The sequence below is a fragment of the Schistocerca serialis genome, chromosome 2 (genome assembly GCF_023864345.2).
Source record: "Schistocerca serialis cubense isolate TAMUIC-IGC-003099 chromosome 2, iqSchSeri2.2, whole genome shotgun sequence".
Lineage (NCBI taxonomy): Eukaryota > Metazoa > Arthropoda > Insecta > Orthoptera > Acrididae > Schistocerca > Schistocerca serialis.
The window spans coordinates 415,008,324-415,032,946 of NC_064639.1; the positions used below are offsets into that span (position 1 = coordinate 415,008,324).

A 24,623-nucleotide genomic window follows, 5' to 3' on the forward strand; every position below is an offset into this window, starting at 1 on the left:
GAAACAACATCAAAACTTACTAATAAGTCATTCATTGGGTCATAGAGACCTCAATACTAACAAAGTCAACAAAATTATGGATATGGTGGGAACATTTTCCCACAAATGGTCACAGCTGTAAATAAAGATGTTTAGGTTAGTCACAAGCTAGTGCTCCAATATTACTCACAATTGATCATAGTGATGGACCTTCCCTGTGGATTTTCAGAAGACCATACAACCTGGGCAGAACAGAACTATGAGGTTTTAATTTTCTTGCAACTTCTTGTGGAAGAGATGAAGAAGGAAGTGGATGTTTTCCTATCCACACCATTTGTAGGGTCTTTGTCAATCATATAGGGTACTGTTGCAATGTATTACAGTGGCAGTAGTCCAGAGACAATAGTTGAGACAGCTGAGGGGTTCACTGCCATTATTTATTCTTTGTAATTTACTGGTTGTCATGGTTTAGTGTTTATCAGAGTAATAATAAAGATTTGGTTTTTGGGTTCAATGTGGATCTATTAATCCAGTTATTTTGGGGAATAGTGAGACCCCGAATGTTTGCTGAAATTTTGGACTACATTACCAAAAGAATGATTTATAAGAGTAGAGAACATTTTCCAGCAATATAATATGAACAGCAACAGTGACAAACTAAGCTACATTTCTGTGAATATGGACCAAGAGCTAGCAGAGGTAGCACAAGATCTCATCATGAAGCCACTTCACGAGCAATCACATCATGCCTTCAAAGAGACAGTCATAAGACACTTAGTACTGCCCAAGGAAAAATGCATGCAGGGTGTTTCGTATGAGGAAGCAATCACAGATCATAGTCTGTCAGTATTACTGTGACACATACACAGCTTAGCAGGACATAGTCTATTTTTGGACAAAACATTACATACTATTTGGCTCAACTGTCTTACAACAAATATTGGATTAGTTCTGGCAGCCCATGATAACCTGTCGCTATCAGAATTGGCGGAAAACGTAGACAGGCTCTCTCAGTTCTCACCAGTGTCTACAACATCAAGGAAATGTGCCAAAGTTGAGATGGCATCAGAGGACAGGCCTCACCAGGACAGCACAGAAGAGAGGAAAATGGAAGCATGCCGCGCGGGATTAGCCGAGCGGTCTAATGGCGCTGCAGTCATGGAATGTGCGGCTGATCCCGGCGGAGGTTCGAGTCCTCCCTCGGGCATGGGTGTGTGTGTTTGTCCTTAGGATAATTTAGGTTAAGTAGTGTGTAAGCTTAGGGATTGATGACCTTAGCAGTTAAGTCCCATAAGATTTCACACACATTTGGACAAAATGGAAGCCGCATGTATAGAGATTAAAAAAGAAGAAGACGATGAACTGTGTGGCGCCTTGAGAGACCTACAGTGCCACTTTATAATATTGGAAGAAGAACTCATCACTAGTCAGCGTGCAAGGGAGACATGGTTTTCTCAACTTTACGAATACAGGCCCCATCTGAGAAGGAAAAATTTGGTATCATGGTGCTGGTATCACAGCAAGTTCAGTTTACAGGCTGAGAAGTGTGAACAATTATGTGGGTACCAAACATCTACATCTACATCTACATGCTTACTCTGCAATTCACACTTAAGTGCCTGGCAGAGGGTTCATCGAACCATTTTCATACTACTTCTCTACCATTTCACTCTCGAATGGCGTGTGGGAAAAAGGAACACCTAAATCAAGCTCTGATTTCTCTTATTTTATTATGATGATCATGTCTCCCTAAGTAGGTGGCTGTCAACAAAATATTTTCACATTCAGAAGAGAAAGTTGGTGATTGAAATTTCTATAATTGATCTTGCTTCAAAGAAAACTGCCTTTGTTTCAGTGACTGCCACCCCAACTCGCTTATCATACCAGTGACACTTTCACCCTTCTTGCACGATAACACGAAATGGACTGCTTTGCACTTTTTTGATGTCCTCCATCAATCCTACCTGGTAAGGATCCCCCACTGCACAGCAATATTCCAGAAGAGGACGAACAAGTGTAATGTAAGCTGTCTCTTTAGTGGGTTTGTCACATCTTCTAAGTGTCCTGCCAACAAAGCACAATCTTTGTTTCGCCTTCCCCACAATATTATCTATGTGGTCTTTCCAATTTAAGTTGCTTGTAATTGTGATTCCTAGGTATTTAGTCAAATTGACAGCCCTTAGATTTGTGTGATTTATCATATACCCAAAATTTATCGGATTTCTTTAGTAATTTCTCACACAAGATCTCTCCCCCACTGGCGGAATTTCAAACAACAACAATCAAACAATCACAGCTAAGGATGACAACACATTTCAACAGTTAGTACATGACTACCCATGACTACCTCGCACTTTTCTTTAATTAGTGCCAATTGCCACTTCTCACACCGTACAGAAATTCTCTCTAGATCATTCTGTAATTGGAATTGATAGTCTGATGATTTTACTGGACAGTAAATTACAGCATCATCTGCAAACAATCTAAGGGGGCTGCTCAGATTATCATCTAGATCATTTATGTAAATCAGAAACAGCAGAGGGCATATGACACTACCTTGCGGAATGCCAGATATCACTTCTGTTCTACTCGATGATTTATCATCTATCACTACGAACTGCGACCTCTCTGAGAGGAAATCATGAATCCAGTCACACAACTCAGATGATACTCTATATGCATGCAATTTGATTAATAGTCACTTGTGAGGAACAGTATCAAAAGCCTTCTGGAAATCTAGGAATATGGAATCGATCTGAGATCCCTTGTCGACAGCACTCACTACTTCATGAGAATAAAGAGCTAGCTGTGTTGCACAAGAACGATATTTTCTTAATCTGTGTTGGCTATGTATCAATAAGTCATTTTCTTCAAGGTGATTCATAATGTTCAAGTACAGTATATGCTCCAAAATCCTACTGCAAATTGATGTCAGTGATATGGGTCTGTAATTCAATGGGTTACTCCTATTTCCTTTCTTGAATATTGGTGTGACCTGTATTACTTTCAAGTCTTTAGGAACAGACCTTTCGTCAAGTGGGCGGTTGTATATGATTGCTAAAAAAGACGCTATTGTGTCTGAATACTCTGAAAGGAACCTGATTGGTATACCATATGGACTGGAAGACTTGCCTTTCTTAAGTGATTTGAGTTGTTTTGCAACACCTAAGATATCTACTTTTATGTCACTCATGTTAACAGCTGTTCTGGTCTCAAATTCTGGAATATTTACTTCATCTTCTTTCATGAAGGAATTACTGAAAACTGTATTTAGTTAACTCCACTTTAGTGGCATCATCATTGGTAACATTTCCATCGCTATTGCGCAGTGACAGTATTCACTGTTTTTTGCTACTGGTGTACTTCACATGCGACCAGAATCTCTTTGGGTCTTCTTCCATATTTTGAGACCATGTTTCATTGTGGAAAGTATGAAAAGCATCTCGCATTGGCAAGAGCAGCTGATAACAGGCATTATTGACCACCAACAGTGAGAGACAGGACCAACACAACATGACTGTAGTGCGAAGTACTAATCAGCAATACCAAAAAAATGGCTCTGAGCACAATGGGACTTAACAGCTTAAACCTAACTAACCTAAGGACATCACACACATCCATGCCCGAGGCAGGATTCCAACCTCCGACCGCAGCAGTCACGCGGTTCCGGACTGAGCGCCTAGAACCACTAGACCACTGCGGCCAGCAGCAACACCAAAGATAGGCATATTTTTGTCAAGTATAATTTGAATGGGAATGAATGCCTTGTCAACGGTAGATCAGATATTAGCATTTTGCCACAACAGTACATTGTGATGATGCAACCCAAGTAAATGGTTATACTGAAAGCAGCAAATGAGAAAATGATATGGCCATTTGGAACAACTCGAACATCTGTGACACTAAGTCCAGAGATTCAGGGAACATGGAAGTTCTCCACAGCTGCAATTGCCTGTCCCATCTTGGTGACAGATTTCCTAGAACATCTGAAGTTACTAATTGACTAACATAATTAACAACTAATTACTAGCAATTTCTCACACAAGATCTCTCCCCCACTGGTGGAATTTCAAACAACAACAATCACAGCTGAGGATGATGACACATTTCAACAGTTAGTGCATGACTACCCAGAGTTAGTTATTCCAATGACATGATGGAAGCAAAGTCAGCATCCAGGATGTACTACATCAGAGCTGAACCTGGTCCACTAGTCTATGCCCAGGTCCACAACCTAGCACCAGAGAAGCACACAGCAGGAAAACAACACTTCGATGGATGGTTAGACACACGGATTGTACATCATTCAGACAGCCCCTGGACATTGCCTCTACATCTGGTGAGTAAGAATGATGGTACATATAGGACTTGTATTGATTTCAGGGTGTTAAATTGCAGGACAGTAGCCGACCATTACACAATCCCAACCATTCTTGACTTCATGGGTATGTTACAAGGGGGCAGCAGTATTCAGTGCCATGAATCGTGATAAGGTATACACTCAGAGCGATGGCTCACTGTGATATTCCAAAAACAGCAGTTATAACACCTTTCAGACTATTTGAATTTCAACTTATGCCATTTGGGTTACAGCATGCTGTGCAAACATGGCAGTTATCCATAGATGAGGTCTTACATGAATAAAATTTTTGTTCCACCTATATTAATGACATTTTGGTGATTCCACGAAATGAGGGAGAACACAAGAGACATTTATGACAATTGTTCAATCATATACAAAAATTTGTTGTCCTTTTAAACCCTGATTAATATACATCAAGAGAAAGGGAAATCAAATTTCTGGGGTACAAGGTAACAGCAGAAGGTATAAAGCCCCTTCCAGAGTGCGTAAAACCAATAGTAAATATACACCATCCAGAAACATACCAAGAATTACACCATATCTTGGGATTGATAAATTTTTGCAGATGTCACTTTCCACATGTCACTGAGATTCAAGAGCCCCTTATTGCAGTGCTAGCAGAGAAACAGACCAATAGTAAATGTCAGTAGCCACGGTAACAGCAGATGACAGGAGCTTTCTCTAAACTCTAAGATTCTTTGATGTTGGCTACTTTTGTATGTTCTCCAAGTCATACTGCATATTTGGCTCTAATGGCTGATGCGGGAAAACAGCAGCGAGTAGCAGGGATATGGCAGCCACTGACATTTTTTCCAAGAAAGCTCAAACTCTGTGGTCAGCTATCGATAGAGAGTTATAGGTAATGTACGGAGCAGTAAAATATTTCCAGACAGATTTTTTAGAGACAAGACCCTTCTCTATTTATACAGACCACTGCCCACTAGTCAACACCTTTGAGACGGTTCACCAAGAAAGTTCCCCACATCACATCAGGCATTTGGAATTCATAGGACAATTTACAGTGGACATATGTCACATGAGTGGTTATGATACCATTGTGGCGGACTGTCTATCAAGAGTATGTATAGCAATTCAAGGAATTTCATGGCCAGGTATTGTGTCAGTGCAGAAAGTGGACAAAGCACTGCCGAGATTAAAGGAAGACAAAAATTTGAGTTGTGCATTGAAAGAAATTTATGTAATGGCCGTGCAAATGGCATCATGGTGTGACACAACCCATGCTCACATTTGCCCCTACTTTTCTGAAGAATACTTTAAGACCATATTTCACATGGTTCATGACCTTTCACATCCTAGAATTCATACATTGGCATACATGGTTACTCAGCGTTTTACTTTGCTGAATGCAGACAAGGATTGTCAACAACTGGTAAGAGAATGTTTACAGTGTCAACAGTGTAAGGTCCGACAGCAAGTTTGTGCACCCATTGGCGATATCAGTATTCAGCAATAAAATTTACCCACATACATACAGACATCATGTAACCATTACCCTTGTCAAAAGGATGAAGGTACTTACTTACAATGACTGACCACTCTGTATGTTGGCTAGAAGCTGTATTGATTATGGACAATGTATCTATTGCCAGACTTGGAGTCCCATCCATGGTAACAACTGACCGGGGATGTCAGTTTGAGTGTGAACTTTTTTCAGAGCTTAAGAGATTATGTGCAATTTCTGATTTGTGAACTACAAGCTATCATGATGCCAGCAATGACATGGTACAAAGACTCCATAGAACTCTTAAAGCTGCACTCATGTGTCACAAGGAGACATGGACTGAAGCTTTGCTGGTAGTGCTGCTTGGGTTACGAACAGCTGCTAAAACAGATATTGACCTAGCACTAATTCAATTGATTCTTGGCCAGCAGATCTGTATTCCCACTGATTTAATAGAGCAATGAAATACAATGATACCTACAGGTAGCATGCTATAAGACATCTCACAAAAATTACAACATTCAATGCAAAAACTGTATTTATTCATAAAGATCTTCATCAATGTTCACATGTGTGGTTATGAGCAGATGCAGTCAAACCACCATTATGCTTCCCTCCCCCCCCCCCCCCCCCCCCTATTTGTGGGACCATACTGAATCTTGAAGCATAAGACACATACTTTTGTCACAGAGCATGAAGGCAAGGCCACAAAGGTATCTATAGAGAGACTAAAACCAATGTACCAAATGTTGCAGAGGAGGAGGACACAGTGCAGCCTGTAACACTCAGAATCAAAAACATCAACAAGGTGGAGAGACATTAAAACCTGACAATACCATGGTCTTTACAAGTGAAGAGAAAAGTAGTTCACATATGTGTGAGAAGGAAGAGGATGAGCAGCCAGTTGAGCACGCAGCCCATGCGGAATATAGAACATGGGCAATAAGAAAAGTCATACGTCGCTGCCCATAATACAGACACCTCATCAGCCAATCAACTGCAGCCACGGGAACACAAAGAAACCTGTAGACAATGGCTGCGGTACCTAATGAGACACCTCGATCAACAACAGGACAGCACAGAGTAGTGTTCTCCCAAGCTGGACATTGCATTTATCCTATGTTTTCAGATGTTCCAGGCCCACCAAGGTTCCAGAAGAAGATTTATACAGCTGGAAGAGAAGAAACAGCAAGCACATTCTCCAGGGAGTCGCCACACAATGGTACCTGCATGTGCCAAATTCAAAAAGATGTTGCGGGAGGGGGGTGGGGGTGGGGGTGGGGGGGGGGGTGACAGTAGTCCACAGATGATGGTAGAGATGGCAGAGAAGTTCACCACCATTGTTTATTCTTTGTAATTCACTGGTTGTCATAGTTTGATGTTTATCAGATTAATAATAAAGTTTTGGTTTTTGGGTTTGACATGAATCTATTAATCCATTTATTTCAGAGAATAGTGAATGGCTACAGTACATTGGCTCACTCACCAGGCTGTAAATCTTCCGGGTATAGAAATCAAGTTGCAAAAGTACAGTGGTGTTGCCATTAACTGTTGGAAAGACCACTGTTTGAGGATTTTCTTGCAGCTTGATTAATATGGCCCCTTTACAGTGAGTAAATATTACTTTTTTGAGGGGGATCTCTCTTATGATTCAATGACGCAGACTTACTATTATATTTTGATGTTGTTTCACTCTTCCAAGGACCCCTCTAATTGATTCATTGTCACTCTTTCGTAGTAAATTCTAATTCAGTATAACAGCTCTGTTCCACCACGTACTTTTCTCAACTTAATTTTTTTCAATAGTGAATACTTTTAACAAATTGACAGCATTGCCACTTATCCCCTCAGGTAGCAAACTTTTGTATGAAAGACCCTGAGTATAGGGCACTGAAATCCACAAAACTTAAACCAAAAGTCTTATGGCAATATTTAGATGACAGTATTGTAGTTTGCCATCATGGTGAGGAAGACCTGTCGTGACTTTTACAACACCCAATTTCTGTTCATGAAAATATTCAGTATATGACGGAAGTGCAGAAAGTTAGCTGTCTTCCATTTCTAGATGTTTCAGTCAGCCAGAAATTGGATGGATTACTACAGCATTATGTTTACCATAATCCCACACAAATAGACCCGTATTTGCAGGCACTAGCCACCACTAACCTCCACAAACTGTGGATATCCTTCATATGCTGGTGCATTGGGCACATGTTGTGTCTGACAGAGACAGCCTTGCATAGGAGCTAGAAAACGTACAACCCACGTTTAAAGACAATGGATATTATTGACATTAAATTAGATAAGCTTTAATAAGGAGTAAACATGGCCATTCACAACATAAAGAAAAGAATAAGCTGTTTCAGTCCAAGGCATTCATCCCATACAAGGGCCACAGTTCATCTAAATTTGGCAAAACCCTTAAGAAATATCATGTTATCCACAAAAACCTTTACTTTTCTTGGTCAGCAAAGGATCGATTGGGTTTGCAGAAGGCCGGGATCTACAGAATACTGTGCCAATGTGGCAAAGTCTCTGTTGATCAGACAACACATACAGGTCATACATGGTTGCACAGAATATCATCAACACATTCGTCTTTTCCAGCCCAGTAGGTAGGCCATAGCCAAACACTGTATCTCTGTAGGACTTTCTATGGATTATTCTGCTCAGAAATCTTGGCCATGACAAGATGATTTTAGGATTCAGCTAGTACCTAATCTGTGCAAATACATGTGGCTGAAGATTGCAAATTTTGACGGCAGCTTGCTACTACTTTTGGCCTGGGATCCCGTGTTTCTCTTACATATTCAGGAAGACAAACAAAAAATACTTAAAAACATGTTCAGCACCAATGAATTTTATTATTTTGATACTTTTAACTTTTCTGGCCTGCAGTTCGACAGAGAGTGTCCATGCTATATCACCATTGCACATGCCCTCCTGGATGGCATAGATGGGGCAATATTTGACAGAGGGCTTTAAACATGACATAAGGCAGTCATCTGTGAAAACCCATGTGCATGCACCACTCTGTCAATTTTTGGTGTAGTCAGTGATGTGCACTGGCAGTCTCTAATGTAAACTCAACTGAAAATGGCTGAATGGTTGTCAGCCAAAATATCATAGATAGAAGTTGACATCATCCGGGTGCAAGCCTGAAACATCATGGAATACTCATCATGCTGGGTAGACTTCAATAATCATATGCTTTGAGAATTGCTTATAGCTGTATAATTGCAATGTCCATTTCAATTGTACCAACTTCGATATAATGTAGGTATTTTACAAGTTCATTTGCCTTTATTTTGTATGAAAATTTATGTTAGTTTGCAATAACACTCTTGTATAAAAGCAGTGTTGTTCCTAACATTAGTAAGTGAGCAAGAGAAGTATCAATTTAAAAGTGTACTATATCTTGTCACTGTTGAGAAAGTCAGTATTCGGAATAAGCCTGAGTTGACCATCACTAGCACTATGTTGACATGATTAGTACTGTACGGCATAAAATCAACATTTTATCACTATATATAGTGGCTCGGCAATTGTTGTTACTGCAAAATAAAAGTTAATTGACAAAGTTTGAAATATTTAGCACTTGTGATTTGTACATGTTTAGCATTGCTAGCTTTTCCCCTAAGTCCAGTAAGGAGAAAACAGATGTTCAATACAGAATTAATTAAACTGCATGGCACTGAGTGAAACTGAGCTTCTTGTACACACAGACTTTCCTGCCTTCAGTTTACTGTTTGTGTAGTGATATGATAGTAGCCAGTGGCCTCAAGATGTATGTAAATAATTTCTGACATCCAAACAAAGCTGTATTACAAGTAATTCATTTTTATTTAATTGGATAGATAGAAAATCTACTCACCGAGTGATGGCAGAACACACCCATAAAAGATGGTTGTAATTGGCAAGATTTCCAAGCCTGTGGCTCCTTCTTAGGGCAGAAGGGTTGAAGGGGAAGGAAGAAGGGTAAAGGAAAAGGACTGGAGAGGTCTAGGGAAAGGGGTGGATTTCAGGAAAGTTATTCAGAACCTCAGGTCAGGGGAGACTTATCGTACGGAAGGAGAAGGAAAGACCGATTGTTGGGGACTGCAGGAGTATGTAAATGAAGGTCTACGCCAGCTTTCTGACATCTCTACATATAGCATCTGCCATCAACATCCCATCCCTATGATTCAAACTGACCTGCAGTCCATCATTAAAACCTCAGGCTCCTCACAAGGACTAACACCTCAGTCCATAGAACTTCTCACCCAATCCAAACCCCGTGCCCCCACCTTTTACCTTCTTCTTAAGACCCACAAACATGCTCTACAATATGACAGTCGTGACCTCGACGCCTGTTTCGCCACATGCACCATCCGAATTCTTCTCCCAGACACAGGTTTCTCAGAACTCTGCAGGTGGGAACTAGCACTACAACATGTCCTTGGTTCTTGCCACCCACATGGCCTTAATTTCTTCTGTCTCAGCATTTCTTTACTGTAATTACTCTTTGATTCACTTCATTTTAGTTTTCTACAGCTTTTGTTGTCTTACCAGTCTATTTTTTACCGCCCCCTCCGACCTCAGTTATGTATAATGCACTTAGCTTTTCACTATTATAAACTCATGCATGATGTTTAACCAGTAATGTCTGTCTACAATTATCCTGTCTTCCACTGTTAAGCTCTCAGGTTTTCAAATATTGTCTGATGCAGTCCTCAACAATATGTCTTTCTTTCTCATTCCGTAAGGTAAGTCTCTCCTGACCCACTGTTCTGGGTGACGTTCCCGAAATCTACCCCTTTTCCTAGACCTCTCCAGTCACTTTCCGTCACCACTCTTCCTTCCCGTCCAACTGTTCTGCCTGAAGAACAAGCCACTGGCTCTGAAAGCTTGCCAATTGCAAGCGTCTTTTATGTTTGTGTTCTGCCGCTGCTTGGTGAGCAGATATTTTATCTATCCAATTAAATAATTTTCTCAATAATTGATTGTTTGTGTTGTAATGTAGCTCATTTTGATGTATGTCACTCGAATTTTGCATTTCTTGCCCTTTTTTTTTTACTTAAGAGGCTTCAAATATTTGGTAATTATACTAGGGAGGGTGTTTTACTGACAATGCTGTAGCTTTCTGCTTTGCTAACATTTGTCTCATTTTTTTGTTGTGTTTCTTGACTTCTGAAAATATTTAAAGTTTATTAACACCAGCAGTAGTGAGAATAAATATAATAAGTCAGTGAGTAGTATTAATAGTGGTAACTTTTATATTATTGCCAACAAACTAGAAGAACAGTGTCAATAAGTCTTGTTTTGCTGTTATCACAAGATAACTGTTCTAGTACACACACATCAGTTTTTGATCACAATGGACAGATAACCAGTTAAAGTGTATTCCTGCATAGATATACTCAATTCAGATTACATACTGGTTTGTTAAGTGTCAAGGGTAACTATTTCTTCACTTCCGAATAATAAAATGAAAAGAATTTTAAAGAGCTGTAAAGTGAACTACAAATAAGAGGGTGATGAAATCTGTTTGACTAATTTTCTTCATTCAGTAGTTCCTGTTATAACTGAATGGTGTAATGTAACAGCCGATATTCACATACTGAAGTATAATACATGTGATAACTAAGTATCATGATACAGTGAAATTTTATTACATAAACGTATACTTATGCTCAAGTTTTAACTGACAATAATCATTGTATAAGAACATCTGAGACAATAATTAATTTACAGAAGAAAGTACTTTAGAGGAATTCTATAAGACGATACATCTACATGATCATAGTGTAACACAGTGTCTTGTACAAATTGACTAGGCTTAAGCAGTGAAGTTAACATTTTTGTAAAGAATTAGAAAACCAATTTCTTTCTAGTGAAAATTAATGTATTTCAGTATCAGTTTTTAATGAGATTCATTGTATGAATTTTGGAGCAGAAAAATTTTGCAGTTCATAAAACAGTTGATTGAAAATATGTTGCTATGTTATCATGTGTAAATATTTTTGTATAAATTTTTCTCCATTGTGAACTACATAAGTATTAACTATAACAAGCCAGTAAGAACCACATATTGTCAAGGTTCTATTCAAGATCTTATGTTCATCCAAAGAATGTTGTTGAAATTGTTGCAGCTAGGTGTTACAGTCAGAGCTGTTCAATTATTGTCATGTAGTAAAGACATTGAAAGTCGGGATGTTGTGAAATATGTAAAATTATTTAAAAAGCAAAATTCACATGATTATGGAAGAATCCAGAATAAACCATCTGCAGTGAACAAGTATGATGTACTTCAACAATTACAGCTCCTCCAGGTCTTCAAGAAAAGTATACTGTATATGCAAATGTCATTTCTTGCTCCAAAACCTTTTTATCATTTGCAAGTAGGGGGGAGTGTTGTACCTTGGAACACTTTTCAAACTTTCACTTCTAGCTAGCCCTGCAGTAGAAGTTTACTACATTTTCTCATTCCATTTTTAACTAATGACATTCACTTTTTATGTGCTGCAATCTTTTTTTTTAATTACAAATATTACTCTGGAAAATTAAAGTTTTTCTGACTGTGAAAATTTGCTCCAGAGTATAACATATTCAGGTATCTAGGAACACATATTTCTAGATCTACATCTATATCCATACTCCGCAAGCCACCTGACGGTGGGTGGCGGAGGGTACCTTGAGTACCTCTATTGGTTCTCCCTTCTATTCCAGTCTCGTATTGTTCATTGAAAGAAGGATTGTCGGTATGCCTCTGTGTGGGCTCTAATCTCTCTGATTTTATCCTCATGGTCTCTTCACAAGATATACGTAGGAGGGAGCAATATACTGCTTGATTCCTCGGTGAAGGTATGTTCTCGAAACTTCAACAAAAGCCCGTACTGAGCGTCTCTCCTGCAGGGTCTTCCACTGGAGTTTATCTATCATCTACGTAATGCTTTCACGATTACTAAATGATCCTGCAACAAAGTGCGCTGCTCTCCGATGGACCTTCTGTATCTCTTCTATTAACCCTATCTGGTATGGATCCCACACTGCTGAGCAATATTCAAGCAGTGGGCGAACAAGTGTACTGTAACCTACTTCCTTTGTTTTTGGATTCTTCCAATGAATCTCAGTCTGGCATCTGCTTTACTGACGATCAACTGTATACGATCATTCCATTTTTATCACTCCTAATGCATACTCCCAGATAATTTATGGAATTAACTGCTTCCAGTTGCTGACCTGCTATATTGTAGCTAAATGATATGGGATCTTTCTTTCTATGTATTCGCAGCACATTACACTCGTCTACATTGAGATTCAATTGCCATTCCTTGCACCATGCATTAATTCGTTGCAGATTCTCCTGCATTTCAGTACAATTTTCCATTGTTAAAACCTCTCGATATACCACAGCATCATCCGCAAAAAGCCTCAGTGAACTTCCGATGTCATCCACAAGGTCATTTATGTATATTGTGAATAGTAACAGTCCTACGACACTCCGCTGCGGCACACCTGAAATCACTCTTACTTCGGAAGACTTCTCTCCATTGAGACTGACATGCTGCGTGCTGTTATCTAGGAACTCTTCAATCCAATCACACAATTGGTCTGATAGCCCATATGCTCTTATTTTGTTCATTAAATGACTGTGGGGAACTGTATCGAACGCCTTGCGGAAGTCAAGAAACACGGCATCTACCTGTGAACCCGTGTCTATGGCCCTCTGAGTCTCGTGGACGAATAGCACGAGCTGGGTTTCACACGATCATCTTTTCTGAAACCCATGCTGATTCCTACAGAGTAAATTTCTAGTTACCAGAAAAGTCATTATACTCAAACCTAATACGTGTTCCAAAATTCTACAACTGATCGACGTTAGAGATATAGGTCTATAGTTCTGCACATCTGTTCGACGTCCCTTGTTGAAAACGGGGATGACCTGTGCCCTTTTCCAATCCTTTGGAACGCTACGCTCTTCTAGAGACCTACGGTACACCGCTGCAAGAAGGGGGGCAAGTTCCTTCACGTACTCTGTGTAAAATCGAACTGGTATCCCATAAGGTCCAGCGGCCTTTCCTCTTTTGAGCAATTTTAATTGTTTCTCTATCCCTCTGTCGTCTATTTCGATATCTACCATTTTGTCATCTGTGCGACAATCTAGAGAAGGAACTACAGTGCAGTCTTCCTCTGTGAAACAGTTTGGAAAAAGACATTTAGTATTTCGGCCTTTAGTCTGTCATCCTCTGTTTCAGTACCATTTTGGTCACAGAGTGTCTGGACATTTTGTTTTGATCCACCTACCGCTTTGACATAAGTGACATTTTAGTGCAATTTAAAAGCATTGCAATCGAGAAAATCTTGTCGGTACTGGATTTAGTCACCTATCTTTCACATTTTTACTCTACTGTACACCAATAATCAGTAAGTGAAATCAAATAAAGAAAAAATATTATTAAAAAAAATTACAAGTTAGATATGTTTTGGAATTGAAGCTATTGGAAACTGACACAAATTTCTATTTTCAAGACAAGTAAAATAGTTAAAGTGATAAAGAAACTGAGTTCATTTACAAATATCACATATAACATGAAAAGAAGATCTTTTGTTTCTCAGTGCAAGACGGTTCACAACCAACAAAGTATGGTTTAATCAACCATATGTTATATATGTAGTTCTAAAATCATGTAGAATACTACTTGCCACAAAAATCTCTAAGGGAAGAATTAACAAGATATTCCAAAAAACTTTAACATAATGTACAGCACTTAAATGTGTAAAAATAAATGTTGCACAAAACACTACCTCATGTGTAACAACAACAAAAACTGTAGAAAATAGTGGAAACTTCTAAACTTTTGATGTTGAACGCTACTGCACATTCCTTCACGTGATTCTAAAATCAATCACTAGACTGAAGCACTTACATACCAAACAACATCACTCCCCTCCATCTCTGTATAATAAAGATATATTGCAATTTAATAAGTGCAACTTTCAATAAATTATGTCCTATTTGAAAGTAGTAACATTTTAAGGAACATGTGCTCCTGCACAATATTATTGATTGCAATCTGCATTATCCAATGGTGGTAAAATCAACAATGAACTCATTCTACCAAGCACCTAGATAAAACTCTAAAATTAGTTCAAAAACTAAGCTTCAGTTAGTAATAACAACTAACATTATATTAGCATGTATTTCTGCACTCGCCTTTTTGCAGAAATAGAATTAAGTATTACCTGGAGTATACAGCCCTGGAATGGTTCTCTGAAGGCTAACTGTTGTTGGTAAAGGGGATCCAATGTTCTTCTCGCAGTTGCAGTTTTTGCTTTAGCGATACACTTCTTTCCACTAACAAGGTAGACTTTGACATAGGGTGCTGTAACAATTAAAAAGTTTAAATATCTCAAATTATATACATCTAAACACTCATATTTCTTCTGAAGTTTTCCAATTTTGAATGCTGTCAAAAATTTTATACTTGATGAATAGTAATGATAATAATTGTATTTACATACATCATTGATTAAAGCAATGTACTAAATATAGTAATAATTTAATTATTTACACATGAGTAAGCTAATACTGGTCATCACACAATCCAAAAGGCAAAATTCATGATTTCTCTGGACTTGCAAAATGCAAAAAAGGTAAAACTTAAAATAATGATGGTTTACCTACTTCATAAAGAAGTAGGGCTGACTTCATTACTGTAATAACAGAAATTACTGCTGCAGAAGTAAGAGTCAATATTAATATCATTTTTTATTAGTCTAGATAAACAAGCTATACTGAGTGAAAAAAGAAGTGTGAAAAGATGACAAACGTAGTTTTTGATGTCAGTGTACATTCTGAGGTGAGCAGCTAGAATTGTGTGCTAATGCTGATTTACGATTTAGTTCCTTTCTCCTTTTCCCTAGAAATGTAAAGACTGAATGGATTTTTCTGAAGTGATAACTCACAATATGCTATGTATCAGTGTGTATATACTTTGAGTGAAAGTCATCAATCACATGACAAAGAATTTTGTCTCCAGTTAATAGTACCAAATGTATATGGATTCACAAGTGGTAGATAAAGAACAAATATATTTGATCCTTGTGTTTAGTAAAGATAATGACAAATATTTCTTACTTATTTGTCTGTATTCAAATTAGAAGAAGAAAACGGCAATAAAATTGTTATTTACAAATATTCCATGATATTGATATGGGAGATCAACAAAAGACATATGTCTGCTTGTGTCTGTAAGTGTGGATGGATATGTGCGTGTGTGCGAGTGTATACCTGTCCTTTTTTCCCCCTAAGGTAAGTCTTTCCGCTCCCGGGATTGGAATGACTCCTTACCCTCTCCCTTAAAACCCACTTCCTTTCGTCTTCCCCTCTCCTTCCCTCTTTCCTGATGAGGCAACAGTTTGTTGCGAAAGCTTTAGTTTTGTGTGTATGTTTGTGTTTGTTTGTGTGTCTATCGACCTGCCAGCGCTTTTGTTCGGTAAGTCACCTCATCTTTGTTTTTATATATAATTCAAAAATTGATAGTTATATATAAAAGGGATTGACAAATGTAAAAGTAGTAATGAACAAAAATTAGGGAAGGAAATTACAGTTTTAAAGGGTCTTCCAACTAAGATTTCACATTGGTAGAAGAAACACTACAGCACTGTAGACGATGATGGGAACTGAAGATGTTAAGGCACAAATTTACAGAATAATAAACAGCTGAAAAAAGTACAGTGGAAATGCAAAAGATGTTTCATCCTAAACAAATTAAGATAAGTATTTTCTTCCCAAATGAACATGTGAATAAAAACATGACAAAGTTAAACTATAATGACTAAATTTGGTCTAATGTTGATGTGGTTCTTCCTGAGTATAGGAAGAAACAGAGCAGTTGAACATAATACATCCTACCAAAGCAAATCTGCAAACTGGGATGGACAAAAAGAATTTGATATTATTAAGACAATTAGCAATGAGCTGTTCATAACATGAAACACTTATTCTCCAAGAAAATAGCTGATATGCAGTTTTCTTCAGTTGTACTTTTTGAGGTAAGTAAGGCATTTATAAGAGGCAACTAAAGTGCTTGAGTAACTCTGAAGATGTTTGGCAGTTGTAGAGCTGCAATATCTATTCAAGTAGTTAACTACATGTGGACAGATGTCCAAAAGTTTCATTGATAAATGTGTTGACAGTGCTGACAGTTACTACACTGACAATACCAGTTGTAATGGCATTCACTCCTGCTGATGTTGTATATTGTTTGGTGACATTCCATTATCACATATTATTGATTAACAACCTTCATATTAAATGCCAGTGTTGACTGTGATGTGGATGGTGACATGCTAAGGAACACTATGATTATGACCACATAATTTAATTTCAATTTGAAAGAAACCGTCTAAAAATCTATTTGCAACCAAAAAATAAAGATTTTTCTATTTTTATTCAATGAAATATAGTAATTTAAATTTGCATGTCACATATTGATAGCATGTATAACTTCCAGGGTAATAGCTAGAGTGAACAGACCTTATAACATTATCCTACAAGACCTTGCTATGTTGGTACTCCAAACACCTGAAAGCAAAGGGACACTACAGCTATTATATTTATAAAAGAACCTACAGCTGTACTGTGTGGTTTAATGAAGATGAATTTGTCTTGGATAAAATATTTGGGAGGTAAAATTGTCCCTTATTTGCGTCTGTGAGTGGTATCTACACTGGAGAATGTTGTCATCAGGCATCACAAAACTGCCGTTAGTGGAAGCACAAGAGTGTGGAATGCTACATCTGACAGTAGAATAGGCAGATTACAGAATTTAAAAATGCAAACATACAGACTGGAGTCAGATTCAATGGAAATTAGTTAAGTATGGTTGTATGAAGAAAAGGGCTAGTGCTCAAATTATTACAGGGTTATCAAGACAAAACAAAACAAGTGTAACACAGAAGTAGGTCTAATAATAAATAAGAAAAAAGGAATGTAGATGAGCTACTATGAACAGTATAATCATAGCCAACCTAGATCCAAAGGCAACACCCATTACTAGTTTATAAGTTCTAATAGCCATTGTGATATAGTTCCATAATCAATTAGCAATTACTGAGTCAAAGTCAATCACAGCACCTACAACAGGCACTTCAACCCTAACCTAAATTGCTATTACACAGTTCTATTTTTTATACGTGAGACATGTGTTTAACTAGAGCACAACATTATGGTTGCTTGCTTATTCCATAGACACCATACAGTTCACCTATGACCCCAACCTAAATTGCTGTTACATAATTCTTTTTTATACATAAGACATGTGTATAGCAACAGCACAACATTGAGGTTGCTTGCTGATTCCTTAGACACCATACGATTCTCCTAAAATAGTATTTTAGAATTAATGTAAGAAATCCACATCTCACAGGCTGAAACCAGTTAAATTCATCACCTCTCATTTTTCTACCATGAACTGAAGATTATAACACCTACAGATCATAACAGGATAATAGGTTTCATGCAAGACCTACTCATTTGGCTAATTCCAACATGGTGTTACATATTAACAAAAGCTGTTATGCTCAATATTGAAAGTCAATTATATGACTGCTATCAGTGTAACATTCATTCAGCTGATGACAGAGGAGCAAAGAGCATGTTTTACACATACTACTATAATGCAAATGCATCAGGTGAATTAATATGAATAAAATATTAGTCATAATATTAAATCCTCCATAACTTTGGAAGTAATCAGACTTGCAAAATCTAAGACCAGTTTTGGAATCAGCACAAAAATTCCTTCAAGATGTGGCATTTTTTCCTCTCATTTCACAGTTGCTTTAAATTGCATAAAATTCCATTTATTTTATTTTGCTAAGGTGACAGAATGGGATCTGGAAGCAACAATTGACACAGATATTATTGCTAGCACATTTGCATACATCATGATTAATTCTGCCTTCAGGCAGCTTAATTCTATTATGAAGTACCTATTTATAATTTTTTTTGAGAGCTCACATCCCTTCAACTGGTGGGGAGACACATCCTAATACATAAACTTCTGAGCAATGCCAGAAGGCAGATCAGTGTGGGTTGATGTTGAAGTAAGCTGGTGAGACCAACACTGGCTATGTTTTTGTGAATGCCTTTCAAAAGTAGGTTGGCAACAGAGCAAAACCACAGCCGATGTCTGCTGTTCTTATGAACTCTGACCGTGAACAGTGTTTACATAACAAGCATTGCAGTATGAATCCTGATTCAGACTTATTAATATTTACCTAGCACAAGTGAAGTCTGGGACCAAAATCTTGAATGGATTGCAGCCAGTTTAATTCACTGTATTATTGATGAAATAAAAAAGTTGGATTTGTTATGCCAGTTGAATAGTGTGTCCAAAATTAAGTTTTTACTGACTCTGAGTGAAAAACAACATACCATGCAGATGAAGAAGAGATTGAAAAAATGTGTGAATAAAGGAATAATTCATAGACAGAAATAATTCATATTGTTAAAGCACATGAGAATTAAATTATAATGGGAAATTGGAATTCAATAACAGGAAAAGGCAGAATGGAAAATAGTGGGTGAACAAATACTGAGGAAAAGAATGAAAGAGGAAGCCACCTTGTGCAGTTTTGCACACAGCGCAATTTAATCATTGCAGAAACTTGGTATGAGAATCATAAAAGATGGATGTACATATGAAAGATACCTAGTGATACAAGAACGTTACAGATTGATTATATAATGACAAAAACAAATTTTGAAACAAGATTTGAAACTGAAATACATATCCTGGGTCAGATGTGAACACTGGTCATAATAGCAGATCATAACTGAAGAAACTGCAGAAAGGTATGAAATTAAAGAAATGGAATGTGGATAAGTTGAAAGAATAGGGTTCTCTGTTAGTTTCAAAGGGAGCACTGGACGAAAGTTGACTGAGACAGGAAAAAGGAATATAATACAAGTCAAATGGGTAGCTTTGAGAGAAGGAATAGCAAAGACAGTAGAGGAATAGCTAGGTAAAAATACAAGGCCCTTAGAAATCCCAGGATAGAGCATGAGATACTTACTCGAATTTGTATTGCAACAATCATATATGGGTGTAGTAGTGGGAGTCTGAGTGGTGTATTTCATCAGCGCTGGCAGCAGGTGAACACGGGGTACTGTCACTGTAATTATTCAACAAGGCCAGTGCCATGTTGTGAGGCAGGTTAGATTGTTGAAACAGCAAACTCAGTTATACTGAACAGCTAGTGCAGCAAGGGGTAAGGCAAGGTAGATTTCCACACTGAGAGTGGCAGTGGTGTTTTAGGATAAGAAGCTGGTAGTAGTACATATGCACAACAAGCACGATATTGCCCACTATAGGTACTGGACATTTTTATTATGAAATTATTCTCAGTTTTGCAACCCTACCAGATCAACAGGGCTGTGGCAGATGACGCTGCCACAAGGGCCTGCAGTTCTTGGCTGCAGCCCCTGGATGTAGTGCCACAGAACAGCTGGCCATCCCAGGTCAACACCAATTGTGTGGCTGAGTCCTGCCCAGGGGCAGTGGTCACTCCCCATGTGTACTAGCCATCTACAACAGTCACATGACAGATACCTCATTGTGGTCGGGGTCCAATGCCGTGACTTACTTGGGCACTGCCCGGGCTGGAGGAGATACAGTGTCATCAAGTACACCCTGCTGGCAAGGGGCTGTGCAGCCAGCTCACATACTGACACCATCAGCACCCCACAGAGTAGCTGCATCAGCATTGTGGGATGTGCAGAAGACAAGCCAACCAGAATTCAGCAGCCAGAGACTGACCTGATGCTCTATGCCATGCAGATGCTTCAATACAGAACTTGTTTCATTTGGAGCTGCCTTTCATTGGAGTTTCCTGAGCTCTCATCTCACTTTCACCACCAGTTCACATCATCCTGGCTCACAGCTGCCCCACCCTCCTGGGGGGAGAGGGGGTAACGGGGTGCTATAAATTGATCAAAGGAGAAAATATAAAATTGCAGCAACTGAAGAAAGCAGAAGGGAAAACAGACATCTAAAAAAATGGGACAAATATGAAGAGCAAATGGGTAATGCAGCTATGAATAGACAAGATATGCAAAGTTGTAGAAGCATGCATAACTAGGGGAATAATAGATGCCATCTATAGGTAAATTTAAGAGACCTTTGGCGAAAAGAGAAGCTCATGTATGAATATTAGGAGCTCAGGTGCCAAGTCACTACTAAGAAACAATGGGAAGGCTGAAAGATGAAAGGAATATACAGAATATCTGTACATAGGAAATAAATCTGAAGACAGTATTATGAAAAGGGAAGAGGAAGTAGATAAAAACAAGTTAGGAGATAGGACACTGCGACAAGAACTTCACAGGACACCTAATGTGGAACAAGGCACTTGAAGTGGGTGACATTCTCTCAGAATTATTAAGATACTTTGGAGAAGACACCATGAGAAAATCATTCGATCTGCTATGAAAGAGACTCCAGACAGGTGAAAAACCCTCACAATTAAGGAAGATTGTTATAATTCCAACTTCAAAGAAGGTTGATGCAGATGGGTGTGAAAGCTCCAAAACTAAAGCTGAATAGGGTAAAACGTTCTTACAAAAACATCAGTTAAATAAGTCACGGTAGCAAAACACCGACATGAATTATTTATGAAAGAATGGAAAGACAGGTAGAAGATGATCTCAAGTTTGGGTTTCAGAGAAATGTTGGAACACAGGAGGCAAAACTAACCCTTTCATTTATGGTAGAATATAGACTGAAGAGGAGCACAACTTCCCTCAGATCATTCACATGTTTATTCAGCTTGCTGGAGGCTATCACTTACTACCATGTTCAATATATCATTTTCAAAAACCTAAAAATCAACAGAAAGTTACACAAGTAGCATTAATTTAGTAGGTTTAGAAAAAGTTTTAACAGTCAGGTTACCGTCTATTCAGAAGGCTGTTACATGCAGCGACTGTTATTGACTTGCAAGTAATAGATTTCAGCTACCAGTCGTCCTTTTTAAGTTTCATTGGAAGATATAGATTTCAGCTAGAAACTAGCCATTCTCAATGCACTATCATTTTTGATCAATGCATGTAATGCCTGTTGGTCAGGTTTCATCCACAGTTAATTGAATACTGGAGATGGCTAGTGCACATGGGAAGTGAGTATTCAATGAACTGTGGATGAAGCCCAACCAACAGGCATTACATCCATTGATCAAAAATGATAGTGCATTGAGAATGGCTAGTTTCTAGCTGAATTCTAGATCTGCCAATAAAACTTAAAAAGGATGACTGATAGCGGAAATCTATTATTTACAAGTTTTAACAGTGTTGGCTGGAGACCATTCTTTGAAATTATGAAGATAGCAGGGATAAAAAGTTATCTAAAACTTGTACAAAAACCAGACTGCTGTCAACGAACATAAAAGTGAGGTAGTAGTTGAGAAAGGAGTGGGGTAACAGTCTAGCCTCTGCTCAATGTAATTTAATCTGTACATCTTGCAGGCAGTGAAGGAAACCAAGGCAATAAGGTCCTAAGGTTGTGTGAAAAGAAATAAAAATCTTGAGGTTTACTAGTGACATTGTAATTCTTTCAGAGACAGTAAAAGTCTCAGAACAGCAGCTAAATAAAATCTTGAAGCAAGTTATGAGACGAACATGGTTAATGGACTGTAGTCAGATTAAATCAGACAATATTGAGGGAAATAGGTCTGGAAGTAAGATGCTAAAAGTAGTAGAAGGATTTTGCTGTTTTGGCGGCAAAATAAATGATGATAGCCAAAGTAGAAAGGATATAAAATGTGGACTGTCTGTAAAAAGACAAGCATAACTGAAAGAAAAGGAATTTGTTAACATCAAACATAAATTTAACTGTGAATGAGTTTTTTCCAAACATATTTTTCTGGAATGTAATCTTATGTGGATGTGAAAGGTGGATAATGAACAGTACAAGTATGAAGAGAATAAAACATTTTGAAAAGATTTAGACAAGATGTCCGTACAGTGCATAAAGTGGCAATTGACTGTAAATGATTAAAAGTGTGAATTGATCCACATGAGTACTAAATGGAATCTGTTAAATTTTGGTTACACAATAAATCATAGAAATCTAAAGGCAGTTAATTCAGCTAAATACCTAGGAAAAACAATTACTAACAACTTAAACTTGCACAATCAATATATAATGCTGTGGGAAAAGTGAACCAAAGACCACTTTTTGTTGGCAGAACACTTAGAAGATGTCATAAATTCACTTAGAAGACTGCCCACACAACACTGGTACACTCTCTGGTGGAACATTTCTGTGCGGTATAAGATCCTTGCCTGATAGGATAGATGGAGAACATCGAAAAAATTCAAACATGAAATAGGGGAGAGAGTGGCAAGGCTTAAAACAAAGTCATTTTTTGATGCATCAAGATAATTCAAGAAATTTCAGTCTCCAACTTTCTCATCTGAAGGAGAAAATATTTTGTTGACACCCACCTACATCAGGAGAAATGATGACTGTAATAAAATAAGAGAAATTAGAACCTGCAGAGAGAGATTAAAAGTGTCTGCTTTTTCCTATACACTGTTCAAGACTGGAGTGGTAGAGAAAGTAATTACTGGACTGGACTAACTAAAAAGGTGGTGGTCACATTAATGTGACTGGACTAATTAAAATGTATATGGTATTTTGTAAAAATACCTTGGTAAATATGGATGAATGATCATAACAATTACTTTATATGACAGTTTAAAAATAGTAATGTTTCTTGACATCACAGGTAAACTTATCGAGAGTCATTCATTCACTCCCTGAATCCATTCACTCCTTGATTCATACATCTTGTTCCATAAATCCCATCATGAAGGAGAATCTTCACATAAGTGCATCAAGTCAAGCTATACATTAATAGGCAGAAGTGGCCACTACACATTACTTTGCCTACTTTCAAGTATACTAGTCACAACAATGTTAGAAAGGGTACACTTTCCTGACACAGGGTTATTAAATTGAAAAGAAAAAGATATGATTCTTAATAGACTAAATATTTAGATCCTTGTAAATGGAGGATAGTTTCATTCCAGAATTACTGCACTAAAGAAGTAAATGATAATAATTTGTCATTTAGATTATCAACACTGAAATAGTACAAAATTAGTACACATCAGCAAAAAGTGTGAGCAGTAAGAATATTACATGAAGTAAGTAACTGAGCAACTAGTAATGCCCTCTTTAGAAGGGTATGGTCATTGCTATGTATATTTCCCACTAAACTTACTCTCTACTAATAATTGCACCTAATAATAATTTTCAGTTTCATTTGGATTGTGGTTTACAGCTGCATTATAAGACAGAAAAACACATCCCTACAGATTGCGTCTCCTTGTATAGGATTCAGAGAGGAGTTCTTTATACTGGAGTGAGGTCTTCAGCAAACTCCCATTATAATTAACAATGTTGTGATGTTAATTTTGAGCTGTTAAGTTGACTTTAACCTTAGCTATTTAAAATAGCTGAGAAATCAGCACCAGTGGGAATGATGATAGTGACAATGCTACCACATTAAATTTGGTTTGAGCAAGCACAATATTTTGTAGCAGTTCAGTAACAATTAATTATGAATGTAGTTTCTGAGAGATGCATCTCTTTGTCATAGCATACCTTTGAATATATCACATACACTGTTCTAGTTCAATCCATTGATTTGTGACAGTATTTTTCCTTTTAAATAAGAGATTACCAAAAGATGATACTTGTACCTTTATTAATACTATATCCTCAGCTCTAAAGTAATCTAAAAAAGTTTCCCGGCCAGGTTGTTAAT

General features: G+C 37.8%; 1 protein-coding gene across 1 annotated transcript in view; it reads right to left on the minus strand.

Moving 5' to 3' along the window:
- LOC126457260 (regulating synaptic membrane exocytosis protein 2) overlaps positions 1-24,623 on the minus strand; it is a 1,246,504-nt gene that overhangs the window by 178,255 nt on the left and 1,043,626 nt on the right. The window contains exon 22 of the mRNA XM_050093425.1: positions 15,030-15,169. Within this exon, the coding sequence (XP_049949382.1) occupies positions 15,030-15,169 (140 nt within the window). The remainder of the gene's footprint in view (positions 1-15,029; positions 15,170-24,623) is intronic.